The 20,306-nt window shown below is 38.7% G+C and overlaps 4 protein-coding genes and 1 long non-coding RNA gene across 8 annotated transcripts; 4 read left to right on the top strand and 1 right to left on the bottom strand.

Annotated features, from left to right (window-relative positions):
• The first annotated feature begins 2,524 nt into the window (after window positions 1-2,524).
• Window positions 2,525-6,409, top strand: LOC116202641 (vacuolar protein sorting-associated protein 32 homolog 2-like). Its single transcript, XM_031534236.1, has 8 exons — window positions 2,525-2,681; window positions 3,328-3,433; window positions 4,135-4,234; window positions 4,835-4,920; window positions 5,029-5,120; window positions 5,297-5,411; window positions 5,555-5,747; window positions 6,034-6,409. The coding sequence occupies exons 2-7, from the start codon at window positions 3,362-3,364 to the stop codon at window positions 5,741-5,743; spliced, it is 654 nt and encodes a 217-aa protein (XP_031390096.1). The 5' UTR covers window positions 2,525-2,681; window positions 3,328-3,361; the 3' UTR covers window positions 5,744-5,747; window positions 6,034-6,409.
• A 711-nt stretch (window positions 6,410-7,120) lies between these two features.
• Window positions 7,121-9,221, top strand: LOC116202639 (vestitone reductase-like). The gene is made up of 4 exons (XM_031534233.1): window positions 7,121-7,427; window positions 7,761-8,288; window positions 8,469-8,661; window positions 8,790-9,221. Exons 1-4 carry the CDS (start codon window positions 7,316-7,318, stop codon window positions 8,929-8,931), a joined length of 975 nt encoding a protein of 324 aa, XP_031390093.1. The 5' UTR covers window positions 7,121-7,315; the 3' UTR covers window positions 8,932-9,221.
• Window positions 9,222-9,683: 462 nt separating this feature from the next.
• LOC116204120 (vacuolar protein sorting-associated protein 32 homolog 1-like) lies at window positions 9,684-12,112 on the top strand. The gene is made up of 6 exons (XM_031536201.1): window positions 9,684-9,891; window positions 10,733-10,818; window positions 10,927-11,014; window positions 11,069-11,072; window positions 11,188-11,302; window positions 11,449-12,112. Exons 1-6 carry the CDS (start codon window positions 9,684-9,686, stop codon window positions 11,635-11,637), a joined length of 690 nt encoding a protein of 229 aa, XP_031392061.1. The 3' UTR covers window positions 11,638-12,112.
• A 779-nt stretch (window positions 12,113-12,891) lies between these two features.
• On the top strand, window positions 12,892-16,829 carry LOC116202640 (vestitone reductase-like). 4 transcript variants are annotated; one of them, XR_004156106.1, is made up of 6 exons: window positions 12,892-13,256; window positions 13,590-14,117; window positions 14,319-14,511; window positions 14,640-14,853; window positions 15,191-15,609; window positions 15,715-16,829. XR_004156106.1 is itself a non-coding variant. In XM_031534234.1 (4 exons), exons 1-4 carry the CDS (start codon window positions 13,145-13,147, stop codon window positions 14,779-14,781), a joined length of 975 nt encoding a protein of 324 aa, XP_031390094.1. In that variant the 5' UTR covers window positions 12,892-13,144; the 3' UTR covers window positions 14,782-15,019. The 4 variants fall into 4 exon arrangements, 1 of the variants encoding a protein (XP_031390094.1); XR_004156107.1 differs by having other exon boundaries at window positions 16,523-16,829; XR_004156105.1 differs by lacking the exon at window positions 15,715-16,829 and having other exon boundaries at window positions 15,191-15,682.
• On the bottom strand, window positions 14,882-16,524 carry LOC116202642. The gene is made up of 2 exons (XR_004156108.1): window positions 16,080-16,524; window positions 14,882-15,994 (listed from the first exon to the last, which is right to left on the bottom strand). It is a non-coding gene; the product is annotated as an uncharacterized LOC116202642 (long non-coding RNA).
• Window positions 16,830-20,306: the final 3,477 nt, after the last annotated feature.

Consider the following 20,306-nt stretch of genomic DNA (forward strand, 5'->3'; position numbering starts at 1 on the left):
CTGTTGGGGCGGAGTGAGAGGGTGAGGTTATTCGAGCCCATAAGACGGTGTCGACGTCCGAGGTGAGGTTGCTTGAGCCTGTAGGGACGGAATGAGGTTACTCGAGCTTGTAAATGATGTCGACGTCCGAGGCAAGGTTACTTGAGCCTGTGGGATGGAGTGAGAGGGCAAGGTTATTCGAGCCCGTAAGCAATGTCGACGTCCGAAGCAAGTTTCGTTGAGCTTGCGATGATGGAGTGAGAGGGAGAGGTTACTCGAGCCGTAAGCGGTGTCGACTTCCAAGGCGAGTTTACTCGAGACTATGTGGACGTCGGCCCTTAAACGGTGCCGACATCCAAGGCAATGCTACTCAAGCCTGTGAGGTCGAAGTGAGAGGGCGAGGTTACTCAAGCTAGTAAGCGGTGTCGACGTCCGATGCGAGGTTACTCGAGCATGTGAGAACGGAGTGAGAGGCAAAATTACTCAAGCCCGTAAGCATTGTCGACGTTTGAGGCAAGTTTCATTGAGCCTGTGGGGCGGAGCGAGAAGGCGAGATTACTCGAGCCCCTTGTATCCTCGCCTGGGAAAGTGATTACTACACAAAATCTAGAAGGTATCACTCATGCCTTTGACAAAGGTCACTCGGGTTCATTCTTCCTGGTTGCATGAATTATTCATACGCACCAAGAAGGCCCTTGCCAGCTCGAGCTTGCTCAATCATTAGACGGTTCTTAAGGACATCTGGCCAAGCTCAATTCACTTTACTTATTTTTATTCATAGAAAATTTTAAAAAGTAAATAAAAGATAACAATAGTTCAAATTTCCGAAAGATAAATCCCTTAGGACGTCATGGGAATATTTTTCGATGGGAGTTCTTTCGATGAATATTTTTCATTGGAAATTCGTTAGAAATCAAAGTTTTTGACGAACTTCTGACTGATTTATCCCTCGTGAATTATTATAGTAATATGTTTGTTAACTATTCCCCCTTCTTCTGCGATAAATATTCATGGCTTCGTCCCTGACGATCTTGGCTGGTGTTGTAACCAGGCTAAAACTACCATGGATGGGATCATTGAAGATTTTGCTTGGGGTGGTGGTGGTCGACTTTAGGCTCTCATGTTCTTATTGTCTCTTTTGCGCAAAGATTGATGGAATAGATTTGAAATTGACTGCAAATATTAGCTATATACACGCAACCAAAGCTGAAAATGCATGATAAACATGATAAAATAAAAAGGGTAAATTACCCCCATCAAGTTCGAATTTTTAATATTTATCTCAAATTTAGCCCCACTCCAATTTCCCTCTTAAAATACTCAAGTTTTTTATTTGTCTCAAATATAGTCTGCTGTGAATTGTCATTAGCGCATGTGCTTACGTGAAGACTGATGGAGCTGTACACGTGTGTGACCACATCATCTCCGCGTAAGCAATTAGTAGGACAATCTGCAATTCACAGCGGGTTATCATTGAGATAAAGTTGAAAACTTGATATTTTATGAGACAAATTAAAAATGAAGTTAAATTTGAGACTAACGTGAAAAATCAAAATTTTTAGCGTATTTTACCCTAAAATAAATTGAAAGTGAATTAAACAAATTATGTAAATAAATTGTTAAGTATATAATTTCTTTATATATATATATATACACACTAGAAACTTACCACTCATGAATGGATTAATTTGAATGAGAAAGAAAAAAATTACCGATAAGAAAATAAAATATAAGAATTGGAGGTAGAATTTGGAAAAAAAAATGTGATAACATGTTAATAATATTATCCTTCAACTTGTCATCTTTATATTAACGTGTATCATTAAAAATAAATGACACTCATTTTTCAACTACATCTTATAAATATGGAAGTAGCTACAGAATTGGATCAGACCGGCCAGTTCGATCGGGAGCCGAAACCTTTACCGGTTCGGTTCTGCAATTGGACCCTATATGCATAATTGAACCCATAGAATCGGCTGGCTTTTAGGCAAATTTACAGCGAACTGGCAATGAATGGGTCGATTCATTCCAATTTTTTTTTCTTTTTTAATAAAATAAGTGAAAATAAACTTGATTCGAGGAGGATTAAACTCCTGACCAATGACACCTAATGAGGGAAATGCTTGCTAACCACTCTACTAGCACTTCCTTTGTGTCATAAATGTAGATTTTTATTCATTTCTTTGTAAACTCAATTTATTTTACATTAACCATCACTTAATATATTAATTTGATATCATAAAAACTTATTAAATTAATTTAACACAATTATTTATAATTTAATTAAACATGTGGTTCGATCCAAAAAATCTTAAACTCAAGCCTCGATTGGTTCAAGGCACGGTCCGGTTTTGATAACGCTGAATAATAGTGAGTATAAAATAAAGAAGATATAAGATACATATATATGAGAATATATGTATATGTGTATATATATATATATATATATGACATTGTATCACATAAATATAATGAATAATGTATAATGACAGATAACTATATTAACAATATAAACAAATAAATATATGTAAACAAAACTTAAAAAAATCCAAAAAACAAAAAAAAAAAAAACTCGACCGCGGGTCTTCCCAACCCCAATCCCCTTCTCTCCCTCCCTCCCCCTCTCTCTCCCCCCTTGATTTCCCAATCTCGACTTGACGGGCACCGGACAGTATTTCAACCCTCCCCAATTGTATTCCGTAAGCCCTTCTGATCCCTCCTTGGATTTCTCTGAAGCTTGATCCATCTGTTGCCTTGTTTCGTCGATCGTATCTGATCGATTAGGAGAGTTAGGGTCAAGCTATATGAGAAAAGGACGATCAATTGTTCTTCTCGTGATGTTCTGCTTTCTGATAGTGTGATAGAGAGTCTAGCTATTGTCCCATGTAGTTGAAGTAATCGATGGTATCATTTTGGTGGTTGATTATGCGCCGGATCGGTTTGAAGCAAAATCCTGCGTCTCTGGATTTATTGTCCCTTGTATTTTGGGTTTGTTTATCGAAAATTCTGTGTATTGATTTGATCCGTTGATGATTGAACAGTTAAACGAGTTGATCTGGCCTAACTTTTTTAGCTGAATGAATTGTCGTGGATATAATAATTTTAGAAAAAATAATCTTTAGACCCATCTGCTTTTTTGGCATTGGGGTTACGTAGTTTTGAATGTTTTACTGGTTTCAAAATGATTAATTGAAGGGCAATTATTTGATGATTGTAGAATTTACTTTGTTGGAGTTTATGTGTTTTATTTAATGATTTCGCTTTGATATTTTTCAGAGTGCCTCGTATTTTTAATCCTGGAACTTATGGTGGCAGTTTGATTTTCTGTCTCTTGATTAATCACAGGAAATCGAGGGTTCTTGATCATAAATAAGTAACCATGTTTAGCCGGATTTTTGGGAAACCTAAGCAGGAGACCAATGCTCTCACCACCTTAGACAAGTTGAACGAGGTATGATTCCTCTTTTCTGATCCTTCTGTTCACTGTGGGCTCTGAGTTTGATCTAAAGTTTTTTATTTTCTGCTGTGCTTCTGAGACGTTAGCTTTTTTAATCTGGGAAGTGAGAAGTTGGTGTTTGATTCTTAAGAAGATGCGACTGGGCATATCAGAATTTCTGTTTGATTCTTAAGAAGATGTGACTGGGCATAACAGAAATTGTTTAACTTTGTAGTTCTTGATTAATTTAGGGAATTTGGGTAGAATTTAACTTTTCTCTGGTAGAGGGAAGACTATTCTCATGATTCCGATAATGATTTTGTCTCCTCTTTCAGTGATTACTGGTTATAAGTGCAATCTTCGATATGCAGAGTCGATACTTTATATTCTTTTGGGTGACATTCATGCTTGTTATGGACACCAATAAAAAAAAAAAGTATGCCTGGTTAATTACTGTGGATTATCTCGTTAATTTGCTTTTCGCCATCACAAGTCTATCCTTTTCCTATGTTCCCAATGTATTATGTTGAGATTCAGAAAGAGCACGTATACCTTTGTGTCTATATGGCGAGATGGGCTCATTATCTCCAGTTTGTACATTCTGATTGCCACAATCAATCTGCATTTTAGTGCATGACAGTTGCTTATCTGTTGGTTGTTATTGGTGCTTTGTATTACCTGATAAAACTGAAACCTCTTTCATATTTACTGCATAGACGCTTGAAATGCTGGAGAAAAAGGAGAAGGTACTCATAAAGAAGGCTGCGCAAGAGGTTGAGAAGGCCCGGGAGTTCACTAGAGCAAAGAACAAGAGGGGTATGTTGCTGATTGCCATAATAAACTTGTGCAACGGTTGTTTAGAAATATTTGTTCAACCTTTCATGTCGGATTCAGAGCCAATAATCATAATTCTGAAGTTTTTGGAACTCGAGCTGCATAGCCTTAGGACCTTCTTAATTTTTGAGCTGTGAGTTGTTTAGTCAGAGTTTTTTCCTTAGTATTATAATTTGCGGGCTTATGTATATAAGTGGATAAGGGCATTTGCAAGATTTACTAGGATTTATAACTTTGGAATGTTACTTGTAATATTAAGTTTCCTGTAATATGCTTAGGGAATCTGGAAGTGTGTTTGGACTTGTAATATTAAATTTTCCTCGGTTAATCCTCATCTCACCTTTAGGGGCCTGGCTGGAAGAGCACTATGATCCTTGTTTACTCCGCGTTTTCAATTTGTTTGCTGTTAGACTTTTCTATTCTTGTTTATCTTCTTTTGATTAATCCTTTGCAGTCCCTGCTTACCATATGCCAACACAAGCCCTCATTGGTTTTAGAGTTCTTTATAATAATAATTATTATTAATTTGATTCCTTATGTGCTTACTTGTCATGTTTATAATTTTTTCTTATGAACAAACAGCTGCTATACAATGTCTGAAGAGGAAGAGATTATATGAACAGCAAATCGAACAACTTGGAAATTTCCAGCTACGCATTCATGATCAGGTGAGTCTTGCTTTGTTATTTAGTCTTCTACTACAAATCAAGGTGCATATTTTCAATTGTTTTCAAGGATATATTTTAAATGGCACATTCGTTATGCAAATTCTTTAGATGATAATGTTGGAAGGAGCAAAAGCTACAACAGAGACGGTCGATGCTTTAAGAACTGGAGCATCGGCAATGAAGGCAATGCAGAAAGCAACGTATGTTGTTTATGTTCTTTTTTTTTCCATTTATTTTTTCCCCTTCTTTTGAACCATTGTTGTTTCTGTTTCATTTTACTTATATGATCAACTTGTTCCACTTGCTAAATCATGTAATTTTCAGTTGCTAATAATAGCAACCTAGTGGTTAAATATTGTAATATTTTGTTTAACAGGAATATTGATGATGTCGACAAGACGATGGATGAGATCAATGAGCAGACCGAGAATATGAAACAGATCCAGGAAGCATTATCAGCTCCTCTTGGTGCTGCAGCTGATTTTGATGAGGTTATTACTACTCCTTCTGGCTTCAGTTGCCTTCAGCTTTCTAATAGTGGATTTATTTCTGATATGTACTATAAAAAGGAAAGTTCTACTTCTTGCACTTATTCAAACAAGGAGTTTTTCTACTTATGCAATTTCATTTTCAGGATGAATTGGAGGCAGAACTTGAAGAACTTGAAGGTGCTGAGTTGGAAGAGCAGCTTCTTCAACCTGCAACCACAGCCCCTGCAGCTCCAGTGCACGTTCCCACTGGCCCACGGCCTGTTCGTCCTGCTCAGAAGCAAACAGCTGAGGAAGATGAGCTCGCTGCTTTACAGGCAGAGATGGCACTTTAAGCAGGTCATGCTTTTATTTCATTTCCTCTTTGCATGTTCCTGCAGGAATTATGATAAGGTGTTGAGAACTATAGCAAAGACACTGGATCTAGTCATAGCTTTCTGATGATCCTATCCCCATGGATTGCCATCGACTGTACTATTGATTTCGAGGACAGGCCTTCTTGCATCTAACTCTTTTTGTTATAATAATATGTTAAAGAAAAAAAAAAACAAAAGCAGAAAACGGAATTAAGAAGGCATGAGATGTTCTGCATCTGGAATTGATTGAGTTTGTTATGCTGTTGCAGGTAATTTCTTATTTGTAAAGAGCTGGCTTAAATTGTATTCCTGGGTATTGCCTGCTTCTGCTTCTGCTGCTGCTGCTGTGGTCGTTGTAAGTTAGCATTCACGCATGCGTCCACAATCCCGTGTGAGTTGGTAGTAGTGATAATCATACTCTGTAAATTAAGACGGAATGAATCAATTGGAGTCAGTGCCCCTCTTATATTGCTGGTTCTGGAGCTTGGGAGAGTTGTTTATACTCCATTCAGATCATTTCTTATTTTTTTTATCATTTGATATGAAAACCTTTACGTACTGCAGGCGAAGTAGCCAGTGGTAGCTGTTTCTGTGCTATCATTTCTCGGTATGTTATGTCGAGATGGGTGAATTTATTTCTAGGAATTTGGTCTGTGTATCACTGTCGGGATCTTATTACCGCAGTGGTGTGCTCATATTGTCGTGCTGCCATTCGCTCTTTTGATATATCGTATTTCCCCTGTGGAACACAAGCCATCCAACCCGACCTACGCTTGCGTTCTCCTGTAATATAAGTCTAATAGTCTCTGCGCAGTTTTTGACAATCTTAGCTCATTACAACACCTAGTATTAGAAATTGGAATACGGGCTCTTTGCATTTTCGTTGTTACAGTAAAAGGCATACTCAAAAAGGAAACGACCATCAATGAACTTTTAAGGACGAACTCATCTTCTCATATGATGAAACAACAATATAAAACTCAGTGGAAGAGTTGATTTTAAAAGCGTACTTCCATACCACGAACAATGAATGCACATCTTTTGTTTTATGGTTAAGAGCTTGAGGCTTACGCCTCAGCACTTGGTCCAACTGTACCCCGGACGGTGAATACGTCTTTTATCTCATGGTTTAAGAGCTTGAAGCCTCAGCATAACGGCACCCTGAACAATGAGTGCACATCTTTTGTCTTATGGTTTAAGAAACTTAACGTCTTATTTGGAAGGCATCACATCGATCCCAAAGGTAGGTTGTTGGTTAGGGCGTCCTGATAGGACTCCATGCACTAGTGATAGCAGCTTTGAGTAAGATTTATTGATTACAGATGGAAGGACCTAACAGGATGATGTTTGGTTGGTGTATATCGCATAGATGTTACACAATATATGCTTCCTGTTCCCACACAAAATGACGACAATAGGGTGAGGAAACAGAAAACTAATTTCCGTAATTTCTCAATGTTCCTCGTTTTTATAACTTCTCTTTCAGCTTTCTGAGCTGTGTGTGTATGTGTGTGTGTGTGAGAGAGAGAGAGAGAGAGGATCAGAGGCGACATGGCCAGAACGGTGTGTGTGACGGGAGCGACGGGGTTTGTGGCTTCGTGGTTGATCATGAGGCTCCTTGAACGTGGCTACTCTGTCCGAGCCACTATCAGACCTTCCACGGGTAAGTTCAGGTATGTCAGATTGAGATTTTCTTTGTAGTTTTATGGTAGGCATGAATCTGAAGAAATGGAATGTAAACAACCTTGATTTTCGTTTATGCCCACCAAATGTGAACCAAGTGCAAATACATGCCAAACACCACTATGTCGCTGCATATTTTCCGAAGATGAGAACATTGGAGATTGCCCGATTACATGGTCGGGATTGTTAAACGATGAAGTTTATGAAAGATAGTTTGATCCGATTAATGAAGTTAACCGGCATATATGTAGTATGTCTACGTAAATTTGCGTTTATAAATAATCATGTTTATGTGCTTTTAAATCTCAAGCAGATGGCAGAAAGAGAGACCTAAGCTTCCTGGAAAGCCTGCCCGGCGCACCAGAAAAACTCCAGATATTCACTGCCGATCTCAACGACCCCGAGAGCTTCAGCGAAGCCATTGAAGGATGCACAGGTGTCTTCCATGTTGCGACCCCTGTGGACTTTGAGGACAGGGAGCCCGAACAAGTCGTGACACAACGTGCCATAGATGGAACTCTTGGCATCTTAAAGGCGAGCCTGAAGTCCAAAACTGTAAAGCGAGTAATATACACTTCGAGTGCATCTGCTCTCTGTGTGAATACCACAGGGGCTGCTACGATGGACGAGAGTCATTGGAGTGATGTGGAATACATTAGGGCCGCGAAGCTGAATCGAGGGTCATACATGATCTCAAAGACCTTGACAGAAAAGGCTGCATTGGAGTTTGGAGAATCGAATGGACTGCATGTTGTCACAATCGTTCCCCCTTTTGTCACTGGTCCGTTTGTGTGTGATAAGCTCCCGGATTCTGTTCGTATTTCAATGGCTATGATATTTGGTATGTTCTGAGCCTCACATATATGCATGTTTATAGCACTATGAAATAATCGTGAATTTACGATGGGATCTTACTAACGGAACGAAGAACTGAAATCGGAATATATGAAATGAATAAGAAAGCAGACATCTAAGATAATTATAAGGTCGAACTAAATAATATATTATTATGTGATTGCAGGTAACCAAGATGATTATCCCTACCTTGGTCACACATGCATAGTTCATGTGGATGACTTAGCCAGTGCACACATCTTCCTCTTCGAGCACCCGTGCCCGAAGGGAAGGTACATTTGCTCCTCGGACGTCATCACACCTGAGAAGATGTCAAAGTTTCTCACAGAGAAGTACCCTAATCAATTTCCCGTGGCATGGTAAGTTTCTTTCCAAGAAGTAACCTGATCAGTCTTGCATATTCTGAAAAAGCGTTTTGCTTTTTGGAATTAATCAAGAAAGCTCATAGAGAGATTGTTATGATTTACTCCATCCTGTGATTATGCAGTCAACTCAAGCAAATTAAAGGGTATGAAATCCCCATCCTCTCGGCAGATAAGCTCTTGGATTCTGGGTTCGAATTTAAGCACGGATTCGAGGAAACATTTCATGGAGCAATCCAATGCTGCAGACAGAAGGGATATCTATAATAAGAAGCTTATAGCTAAGGAAATGATGCTACGCAGTCTTAATGTTCCACCGTTACCGTCGGAGAACATTTTGTAAGTGAAATGAAATAAATTTTCAGTATGCAAGCGAAATGTTATTATTGTATTATGGAAATCAAATTGGACCGGCCTGGGCATCGTGACCGTCTGGAAGAATCATCAGATTTGTGAATAAGGTCTCTTTTGTAAGGATCGGCAGTGCATGTTCTTATTTTTATTGATTACAATACTCTATTCTTAAGCAAATTATATCGCACCAATTACTCCGCAAATTGGTAAAGCACAATTTTTTTTCTCTCTTTCGATGAACCGATAATAATTGATCCACATCTACTGATTTCTCGCTAATTGTTACCCTCTACACAACCATGGGCTTATCTTCATTCACAAGTCTCTCAACTCCATTAGCCATGGAATACTGGTAGTGCATAGCCTCCCCTCAGCAGTCAAAGAACTGACCACTCTCTCCATCGTCCTCAGCTCTTCGTGGAACCCCGACTGCAAAACCAGAGAGGAGAAGTTTTCATCCGCCAACAGCCCGATGCATCTTATGACATCATGGAGCTTAGGAAAACCCAGTTGCAGCCAACCAACACTGACGGTGAAGCAGCTCTTGGGCATTGCAACCAAAGTAGCAACCTTAGTTGGCTCACACTTTTGATGATAATACTTTAGATTTCTATGATCAAAAAATTGCTTTTCTTATCGAAATTGAATTCTGCTGCTCACAATTCATGAAAAGGTCGGCCCTTGAAGCTTCCTTGCCAATGATTCTGCTTGAGACTACAGCAAAGGCTTCGGCCAATCAACGGGCGTATGATTTAGCTTCTGAATTCCCGCCGATCATATTGAACCCGAACTACATTCTTCCCAACCCTAGAAGTGGAAGTCCTTACCATGTGTCACTCGCCAATCCTGTCACGGGGATGGCGACTATTGAAGGCTGACTCTGAAATCATCAAAACTATTCAAAGGGTTCTCCAAGACCCTCAAGAGAAAGCTTAAGGACAACAGATTCAAGTGGAAAGAATTTCTCGGGATTCTGAATCCTTTCCTTTCCTTGAGGAAGTTAAACCAGTAGTTGGTATCACGATCAAGTACACCCGAATGACAAAAACACGAATGAAGGCAATTACAGAGAGAGAGAAAGAGAGAAGTGGTCATCAGGCGGCAGTGGCGGAGGCGGAGGCAGAGGCAGAGGCAGCTGCGGAAGGCGGTCGACGGAGTGAATCCTAACACGACCAAGGCAGTAGCCGTAGGAACAGAGGAAGAATTTGGCGCCTCATTGAATTTGGAGTCGCATAGCCCTAGGACCTTCTTAATTTTTGAGCTGTGAGTTGTTTAGCCAGAGTTTCTTCTTTAGTATTATAATTTTCGGGCTTATGGATATATGTGGATAAGGGCATCTGCAAGATTCACGAGCATTTATAACTGTGGAATGTCACTTGTAATATTTAGTTTCCTGTAATATGCTTAGGCAATAAGTAAGTGTGTTTGGACTTGTAATATTAAAAATCTTCCTCGGTTAATCCTCATCTCGCCTTTAGGGGCCTGGCTGGAAGAGCACTATGATCCTTGTTTACTCCACGTTTTCAATTTGTTTGCTGTTAGACTTTTCTATTCTTGTTTATCTTCTTTTGATCAATCCTTTGCAGTCCCTGCTTACCATATGCCAACACAAGCCCTCATTGGTTTTAGAGTTCTTTATAATAATAATTATTATTAATTTGATTCCTTATGTGCTTACTTGTCATGTTTATGATTTTTTCTTATGAACAAATAGCTGCTATACAATGTCTGAAGAGGAAGATATTATATGAACAACAAATCGAGCAACTTGGAAATTTCCAGCTATGCATTCATGATCAGGTGAGTCTTGCTTTCTTATTTAGTCATCTCCTATAAATCAAGGTGCATATTTTCAATTGTTTTCAAGGATCTATTTTAAACGGCACGTTCGTTATGCAAATTCTTTAGATGATAATGCTGGAAGGAGCAAAAGCTAAAACCGAGACAGTCAATGCTTTAAGAACTGGAGCGGCGACAATGAAGGCAATGCAGAAATGTTGTTTATGTTCCTTTTTTTTTTCATTTATTTTTTCCCCTTTTTTTGAACCAGTGTTGTGTCTGTTTCATTTTACTTATATGAACGACTTGTTCCACTTGCTAAATCATGTGATTTTCAGTTGCTAATAATAGTAACCTAGTGTTTAAATATTGTAATATTTTATTTAACAGGAATATTGATGATGTTGACACGACGATGGATGAGATCAATGAGCAGACCGAGAATATGAAACAGATCCAGGAAGCATTATCAGCTCCTCTTGGTGCTGCAGCAGATTTTGATGAGGTTATTACTACCCCTTCTGGCTTTAGTTGCCTTCGGCTTTCTAATAGTGGATTTATGCCTGATATGTACTATGAAAAGGAAAGTTCTACTTCTTGCACTTATCCAGACAAAAAGGAGTTCTACTTCTTATGCAATTTCATTTTCAGGATGAATTGGAGGCAGAACTTGAAGAACATAAAGGTGCTGAGTTGGAAGAGCAGCTTCTTCGACCTGTAACCATGGCCCCTGCAGATCCAGTGCACGTTCCCGCTGGCCCACGGCCTGTTCGTCCTGCTCGGAAGCAAACAGCTGAGGAAGATGAGCTCGCTGCTTTACAGGCAGAGATGGCACTTTAAGCAGGTCATGCTTTTATTTCATTTCCTCTTTGCATGTTCCTGCATGAATTATGATCAGCTGTTGAGAATTATAGCAAAGACACAGGATCTAGTCATAGCTTTCTGACGATCCTATCCCCATGGATTGCCATCAACTGTACTATTGATTTGGAGGACAGGCCCTCGTGCATCTAACTCTTTTCGTTATAATAATATGTAAAAAGAAAAAAAAAAAGAACAAAAGTAAAAAACGGAATTAAGAAGGCATGAGATGTTTTGCATCTGGAGTCGATTGAGTCTGGTTATTGCCTGCTTCTGCTGCTGCTGCGGTCGTTGTCAGTTAGCATTCACGCATGAGTCCACAATCCTGTGTGAGTTGGTAGGAGTGATAATCATACTCTGTAAATTAAGACAGAGCGAATCAATTGGAGTCAGTGCCCCTCTTATATTGCTGGTTCTGGAGCTTGGGAGAGTTGTTTATACTCCATTCAGATCATTTCTTTTCTTTTATCATTTGATATGAAAACCTATACATAATGCAGGCGAAGTAGCCAGTGGTAGCTGTTTCTGTGCTATCATTTCTCGGTTTGTTAAGTCGAGATGAGTGAATTTATTTCTAGGGATTTGGTCGGTGCATCACTGACAGGATCTTATTACTGCAGTAGTGTCCTCATATCGTCATGCTGCCATTTGCTCTTTTGATGTATCGTATTTTCCCTGCGGAACACAAGCCATCCAAGCCGACCTACGATTGCGTTCTCCTGTATTATAAGTCTAATAGTCTATGCGCAGTTTTTGACAATCTTAGCTCATTACAACACCTGGCATTTGAAATTGGAATATGAGCTCTTTGCATTTTCCCCGTTACTGTAAAAGGCAAACTCAAAAGGGAAACGACCATCAATAATCTTTTTAAGGACGAACTCATCTTCTCATAAGATGAAACAACAATATAAAACTCAGTGGAAGAGTTGATTTGAAAAGCGTACTTCCATACTGTGAACAATGAATGCACATCTTTTATCTCATGGTTTAAGAGCTTGAAGCCTCAGCATAACTGTACCCCGAACAATGAGTGCACATCTTTTGCCTTATGGTTTAAGAAACTTGAGGCCAAAGCATGTGGTCCTACAGCTGATTGTGAAGCCTAGGCGAATAATTAACATCTTATTAGGAAGGTATTACATCAATCTCAAAGGTAGGTAATTGGTTAGGGGGTCCTGATAGGACTCAATGCACTCGTGATAACAGCTTTGAGTAAGATTTATCGATTACAGATGGAAGAACCTAACAGGATGATGTTTGGTTGGTGTATATCGGATAGATGTTACAAAATGACGACAATAGAGTGAGGAAACAGAAAACTAATTTCTGTGATTCCGGCAGTTTCTATGACCTCTCAATGTTCCTCGTTTTCATAACTTCTCTTTCAGATTTCTGAGCTTACTTTGTGTGTGTGTGTGTGTGTGTGTGTGTGAGAGAGAGAGAGAGAGAGAGAGAGAGAGAGAGAGAGAGGATCAAAGGCGACATGGCTGGAACAGTGTGTGTGACAGGAGCGACGGGGTTTGTGGCTTCGTGGTTGATCATGAGGCTCCTTGAACGTGGCTACTCCGTCCGAGCCACTATCAGATCTTCCACGGGTAAGTTCGGGTATGTCAGATTGAGATTTTCTTTGTAGTTTTATGGTAGGCATGAATCTGAAGAAATGGAATGTAAACAACCTTGATTTTCGTTTATGCCCACCAAATGTGAACCAAGTGCAAATACATGCCAAACACCACTATGTCGCTGCATATTTTCCGAAGATGAGAACATTGGAGATTGCCCGATTACATGGTCGGGATTGTTAAACGATGAAGTTTATGAAAGATAGTTTGATCCGATTAATGAAGTTAACCGGCATATATGTAGTATGTCTACGTAAATTTGCGTTTATAAATAATCATGTTTATGTGCTTTTAAATCTCAAGCAGATGGCAGAAAGAGAGACCTAAGCTTCCCGGAAAGCCTGCCCGGCGCACCAGAAAAACTCCAGATATTCACTGCCGATCTCAACGACCCTGAGAGCTTCAGCGAAGCCATTGAAGGATGCACAGGTGTCTTCCATGTTGCGACCCCTGTGGACTTTGAGGACAGGGAGCCCGAACAAGTCGTGACACAACGTGCCATAGATGGAACTCTTGGCATCTTAAAGGCGAGCCTGAAGTCCAAAACTGGGAAGCGAGTAATGTACACTTCGAGTCTATATGCTCTCTGCGTGAATACCACGGGGGCTGCTATGCTGGACGAGAGTTATTGGAGTGATGTGGAATACATTAGGGCCGTGAAGCTGAATCGAGGGTCATACATGATCTCAAAGACCTTGACAGAGAAGGCGGCTTTGGAGTTTGGAGAATCGAACAGACTGGATGTTGTCACGATCATTCCCCCTTTTGTCACTGGTCCGTTTGTGTGTGATAAGCTCCCGGATTCGGTTCGTATTTCAATGGCTATGATCTTTGGTATGTTCTGAGCCTCATATATATGCATGTTTGTAGTACTATGACATAAACTAGGATAGTGATGCATTAATCGTGAATTTATGATGGGATCTTACGAACGAAACAAAGAACTGAAATCAGAATATATGAAATGAATAAGAAAGCAGACATCTAAGATAATTATAAGGTCGAACTAAACAATATATTATAATGTGATTGCAGGTAACCAAGATGATTATCCCTACCTTGGTCACACATGCATAGTTCATGTGGATGACTTAGCCAGTGCACACATCTTCCTCTTCGAGCACCCGTGCCCGAAGGGAAGGTACATTTGCTCCTCGGACGTCATCACACCTGAGAAGATGTCAAAGTTTCTCACAGAGAAGTACCCTAATCAATTTCCCGTGGCATGGTAAGTTTCTTTCCAAGAAGTAACCTGATCAGTCTTGCATATTCTGAAAAAGCGTTTTGCTTTTTGGAATTAATCAAGAAAGCTCATAGAGAGATTGTTATGATTTACTCCATCCTGTGATTATGCAGTCAACTCAAGCAAATTAAAGAGTATGAAGTGCCCATCCTCTCGGCAGATAAGCTCTTGGATTCTGGTTTCGAATTTAAGCACACCTTCGAGGAAACATTTCATGGAGCAATCCATTGCTGCAGACAGAAGGGATATCTATAATAAGAAGCTTATAGCTAAGGAAATGATGCTACGCAGTCTTAATGTTCCACCGTTACCGTCGGAGAACATTTTGTAAGTGAAATAAAATGAATTTTCAGTATGCAAGCGAAATGTTATTATTGTATTATGGAAATCAAATTGGACCGGCCTGGGCATCGTGACCGTCTGGAAGAATCATCAGATTTGTGAATAAGGTCTCTTTTGTAGGATCTGCAGTGCATGTTCTTATTTCTATTGATTACAATACTCTATTCTTAAGCAAATTATATCGCACCAATTACTCCGCAAATTGGTAAAGCACAATTTTTTTTTCTCTCCTTCGATGAACTGATAATAATTGATCCACATCTACTGATTCCTCGCTACTTGTTTCCCTCTACACAATCACGGGCTTATCTTCATTCACAAGTCTCTCAACTACATTAGCCATGGAAGACTGGTAGTGCATAGCCTCCCCTCAGCAAGTGAAAGAACTGACCACTCTCTCCGTCGACCCCAGCTCCTTGTGGAACCCCGACTGCAAAACCAAAGAGGAGAAGTTCTCATCTGCCAACAGCCCGATGCATCTTATGACATCATGGAGCTTAGGAAAACCCAGTTGCAGCCAACCAACACTGACAGTGAAGCAACTCCTGGGCATGGAATCGCTTGAGGAAATTTCTTGTACTTCCTCAACTACTTGCCCAAGTACCGAATCAAGCTCGTCGACTCTTCTCCATTCAATTAACTGATAACAAGCAGACATTAGGACCGCTTCATCGGCATTAGGAGATACAAGCAGATAATGCAGACAGAGCTCGGAATCATTGCCTGCTGCATCACTAGCAGGTGAATTAAAGTTTCTCCTTGCTAAGTTTCTGTGTCTTTCTCGATCCTAATTAATAGATAGTATTCCCTGGTCTTTCCGCACTTGCCTCGCACGGCCCATGGTAGCAAGTGCATCTCTAGGTGGGCTCAGAAAGCACTTCAAACTGCAGCACAGTTCCATCGACACAAAATCCGAGGCATGTTTAATACAGAGAACAATCAACTTGGACCTCCTCTTGTTAATGTGATTCAAGACCGAATTCAGGTAAAATGAGCGCTCAACAATACCGAAAACAGTAAGATGAGACCAGCTCCCACAGCTCGAAAGCTAGACAGGTCTCAAGAACCAATCCCGTCACGTCTTCATCATAAACCCCACATTCTCCACCAACGCCCGGGTATATAACTGGATCATTGCAACCAAATTAGAAACCTTAGTTGGCTCACACTTACTGATGATAAAACTTCAGATTTCTATGATCAAAAAATACCTTTTCTTATAAAAAATGAATTCTGCTGCTCACAATTCAAGAAAAGGTCAGTCCTTGAAGCTTCCTTGCCAATGACTCTGCTTGAGACTACAGCAAAGGCTTCGGCCGATCAATGGGCAGATGATTTAGCTTCTGAATTCCCGCCGATCGTATTGAACCCAAACTACATTCTTCCCAGCCCCTGAAGTGGAAGTCCTAACCATGTGTCACTCGCCAATCCTGTCACGGGATGGCGACTATCGAAGGCCGACTCTGAAATCATCGAAACTATTCAAAGGGTTCTCCAAGACCCTCAAGAGAAAGCTTAAGGACAACAGATTCAAGTGAAAAGAATTTCTCGGGATTCTGAATCCTTTCCTTTCCTTGAGAAAGTTAAAACAGTTGGTATCGCGATCAAGTACCCCAGAAAGACAAAAACATGAAGAATTCGTATCTCCTGGCAGGGCAGGGCAATTACAGAGAGAGAGAGAAGTGGCCATGAGGCGGCAGTGGCGCAGGCGGAGGCGGCTGCAGAGGGCGGTGGACGGAGTGAACCCTAACACGACCAAGGCAGTAGCCGTAGGAACAGAGGAAGAATTTGGCGCCTCACTGATGAGTTCGCGGGCGTCGGAAGGAAAATGAGCCGCCCGTCCATTTCTTTATTTTTAATTTTTTGTTTATTTCAAGGGATTCATTTCTTTTTCAGTTCTTTACTATCTACAAATTTCCATAATTACTTTTCATTACGTTGAAAAGTGATTTGAAGTTAAATATAATATGTACTTTTTGGAAAAATAAATAATATATACTTAATTATTACAGTAATATCTTTTAGAGTTTTTGTTACTTCCATTGAAAAGAGAATTCAAATTTGAATTGATATGCCAGTTGTCATCTAAGTAGATAGAAGATAAATTTATATTAAATTTAACAATTTCAAAGAATGAATGACAAATCCAAATTGGATTAAAAGTGCTAGTTGTCATACTTATTTGTATGACTGTCTTTGTCCGTTCCCTCTCCTTATAAGTTCTATGTATATGGAAGTTATTTACCTGTAAAAGTTATGTTATATAATGCACAGTTAAAGAATGATAGAGAATTTTTCAACCGAAGAAATAAAAGAATGATAGAGAATTCAAGTGAGTCCTAGGATGTGTTCTAATGCCCATGTCAAAAGCATATAATTTAGGTGGTTCTTTTAAGAAAACATTTTTTTTTACTTCTTGTAGCTTCTAATTATTTCCTCATTGTCTCCATAAATTCAATAAACACACATCAACTATTAGCATCAAAATATCAAATTTCCAACACATTAGACCCTCTTATTATCAAGAAGGGATATAATTGAGCCGAATAGAGTCCAAATAGCTTCAGCTTGACCTAGCTTTATTATCCAAGCTCGGATCGAGACATAGAGGAGCAGCTCGAGCTCGACAAGCAAACTCCAGCTGTAGTTTCTTACACGAGCGAGCTCGAGCATGAGCTGACCTCGAAGGCAAGCTAAATGGATAAACCCTAAACAGTCCACACCCCTACCGTCAAACCTCTCCATGCTATCCTATTAAATTTAACACCTACAATAGAATAACATCAGTGTCTCGGCTTAAAGAGAAGTGCGTGTGTATGGTAAGACCGGCCAAAACCGAAGTTCACTTTCAGACCATTTCTCCTTAATTATCTTCTATTTGAGACTCATAATATTCCACCCTAATTGTTTGGTAATCCTATCTCGTTATGCGACACAAACATCCCTAGAATCACTAAAAACATAAATACTTATAATTAGTTTTTTTTTTTGGCTGAAGGACTTATAAATTATTTATTCAGCTATAAACTAGTATACATATAGGAATCGCTATATTTGTTTCTTGAGGACGCTAAGGAGTCATGTTCGAAATTATACTATATGTATGTACGTTAAAACAATTTTGGTTGGTATAGGTGTAAAACTGTTGACCTATAGTCGTCCAGTATTTTGTGTAATCAAGGAATATTAAGTAAAACATGCATACGTGGAATGTTTATGAAATTACATTATCCATGTAAGGTGGATTGAAATTTGGCGCCAAACAATCAAGGTATTGAACGTACATTCCTTTATATTACTTATAAATCTCCAAACTAAAATTATAATAAATATGAGATACATACAAATAATATAGATGAATCAATATATAATATAAAGCGGGTCTGTGGTGGCTCGCCAGAGTGTTTCAGAACACTCGGTTTCCAAATGGAATTCTTTTGAAACTTTTTTGTGAAGCTTTTAAAATTTTTAAAATATATAGATATAGATTTGTGAGACCGATCATTATTTTCTATGTTTATTTAGCTTTCTATAAAAATTTTAATTTTACTTTCTAAAATTTTTAAAACCTATAAATATAGATTAGTGAGACTGGTTTTTATTTTCTCGATTTTTTGAACTTTTATAAAAGATTAACTTTTTAAAATTTTTATTTTTAAATTTTCTAAGACAGATATAGTTTTGCGAGACTGGTTGATATTTTCTCTAATTTTAGATTATTTTAAAAAGCGATTTTTTTGTACTTGAGCTAATATAGTTGATATATAGCTTTCCGGGACCAGACGTTTCTGAGGTTTTGTTAGAAAAAGGAATGCTTTATACTTGAGTTAAAATAGTTAATTTTCTCGGTTATAGATATTGATTGGATTTTGAATTAATATGCTTGATTTTTGTATTTCAAAAGATTTTGATTAGAGAAAATTACTCATTAGACTTGGTGCTGATTAGATTTGGATTTTTTTGGATACTTATTTAATATTATGTATGATATGTTATAAATAGAAAGTATCACACATAAATAGTGTCATGTCTCAAAAAGTTATTGAAGTCACTAAATGAGAGTTATTGGACTTCCAAGAAGTATATTTACCAATAGACATAAAGGTGAGTTCTCCAGTTTTTTTGCCACTTATGTACACCAAACAACCATCGCTAAATGAATTTTATGAAATTTTTGAGTTCTCTAATTTTATGCCTACATCATGTCAAAATTCTGATAAAAACTTGGTGCCATATGTGTGAAGATTGTTACAATCCAACTCAAATTTCATTGAAACGATCGACACAGTAAATAGACCGTGTGGTCTTACATGGAAGGAAACTAATTAATGTTATATGCCTAGTATCTATGACTACCGAAAATATCAAATACTAAATATAAGTTCCTAATATACAACTGTACAATCCGAAGTATCTATAATACTCTCCCTTAAGTTGGAGCATGAGGGTCACAAATACTTAACTTGGATAGGATGAAGCGGAAGCGATTTCGACCTAGCACCTTTGTGAAGATATCTGCCAACTGAAGTCTCGTAGGCAAATGGTCGGTAACCACTACTCCTGAATTTATGTGCTCACATACGAAATGGCAATGGATTTCAATGTGCTTAGTTCGCTCGTGAAATACTGGATTAGCCGCAATGTGTAGCGCAGCTTGATTATCACAGAATAGTCGAGTCGGTGTGTTCATCTATACTCCAAGAGAAGAAAGAAGATTTCGCAATCATATAATCTCACTGATAGATGCTACCATTGCTCGATAATCTGCTTCAGCAGATGAGCTAGAAACTGTGATTTGTTTCTTCGTCTTCCATGAAACTGGACACCCTCCAAGCGTAATAAAGTATCTCGTAATAGAATGACGGATTAAGGGATAGCTTGCCCAATCCGAATCACAAAAGGCTTCAATTGTTGAGGGGGGACTAATACAATGCGCTCTTTTGGCTGCTCTCAATATTGGGTCGGCCTAGTGTGAGCCTACGCGGGCACACAGAAACATAACCGGCTTTGATATCATATTAAATTTTCATTGAACTTACACGGACTTAAGATCATTTGCAACCCAAAAGTTTAAGTTGATACTTGATAGGTTACTGGACTCAAGCCTCATATAAGCTTATGGTTTATTCCTCAAATTTTCAGTGTGGGACAACATATCTCAACAATATGTGTGTGTTTAACCTAACAACAACATCAATATGATCAAAGAGTTTCATCTCCAATGCCATGCTTCTAATTTTTTAATCATCCTTTCGTTGGTATGTTTTTGGCTTTTAACTTTTAATTTTTAAGTATGTTTTTTACTTTTCTTAATTTTTTATTTATCTTTTAATCTGTATTTCAACATAGTTTCTTCCTACCTTGTTTTTCAAATTAAATTAACATTATATTTAATACTATAGTATGTTGATTATAAATTGACGATTTTCAATTATTAA

The sequence above is a fragment of the Punica granatum genome, chromosome 4, assembly GCF_007655135.1.
Source record: "Punica granatum isolate Tunisia-2019 chromosome 4, ASM765513v2, whole genome shotgun sequence".
NCBI lineage: Eukaryota > Viridiplantae > Streptophyta > Magnoliopsida > Myrtales > Lythraceae > Punica > Punica granatum.

What these genes read in the sequence shown, in the direction of transcription:
- LOC116202641 (XM_031534236.1), top strand. Translation starts at nt 3,362, where the DNA reads ATGTTTAGCCGGATTTTTGGGAAACCTAAGCAGGAGACCAATGCTCTC. An exon ending in AGCTACGCATTCATGATCAG is followed by an intron (nt 4,921 to 5,028) that starts GTGAGTCTTGCT and finishes CAAATTCTTTAG; the next exon opens with ATGATAATGTTGGAAGGAGC. An exon ending in CTGCAGCTGATTTTGATGAG is followed by an intron (nt 5,412 to 5,554) that starts GTTATTACTACT and finishes TTTCATTTTCAG; the next exon opens with GATGAATTGGAGGCAGAACT.
- LOC116202639 (XM_031534233.1), top strand. Translation starts at nt 7,316, where the DNA reads ATGGCCAGAACGGTGTGTGTGACGGGAGCGACGGGGTTTGTGGCTTCG. An exon ending in CACTATCAGACCTTCCACGG is followed by an intron (nt 7,428 to 7,760) that starts GTAAGTTCAGGT and finishes AATCTCAAGCAG; the next exon opens with ATGGCAGAAAGAGAGACCTA. An exon ending in AATCAATTTCCCGTGGCATG is followed by an intron (nt 8,662 to 8,789) that starts GTAAGTTTCTTT and finishes GTGATTATGCAG; the next exon opens with TCAACTCAAGCAAATTAAAG.
- LOC116204120 (XM_031536201.1), top strand. Translation starts at nt 9,684, where the DNA reads ATGAAAAGGTCGGCCCTTGAAGCTTCCTTGCCAATGATTCTGCTTGAG. An exon ending in GGGGATGGCGACTATTGAAG is followed by an intron (nt 9,892 to 10,732) that starts GCTGACTCTGAA and finishes ATGAACAAATAG; the next exon opens with CTGCTATACAATGTCTGAAG. An exon ending in CTGCAGCAGATTTTGATGAG is followed by an intron (nt 11,303 to 11,448) that starts GTTATTACTACC and finishes TTTCATTTTCAG; the next exon opens with GATGAATTGGAGGCAGAACT.
- LOC116202640 (XM_031534234.1), top strand. Translation starts at nt 13,145, where the DNA reads ATGGCTGGAACAGTGTGTGTGACAGGAGCGACGGGGTTTGTGGCTTCG. An exon ending in CACTATCAGATCTTCCACGG is followed by an intron (nt 13,257 to 13,589) that starts GTAAGTTCGGGT and finishes AATCTCAAGCAG; the next exon opens with ATGGCAGAAAGAGAGACCTA. An exon ending in AATCAATTTCCCGTGGCATG is followed by an intron (nt 14,512 to 14,639) that starts GTAAGTTTCTTT and finishes GTGATTATGCAG; the next exon opens with TCAACTCAAGCAAATTAAAG.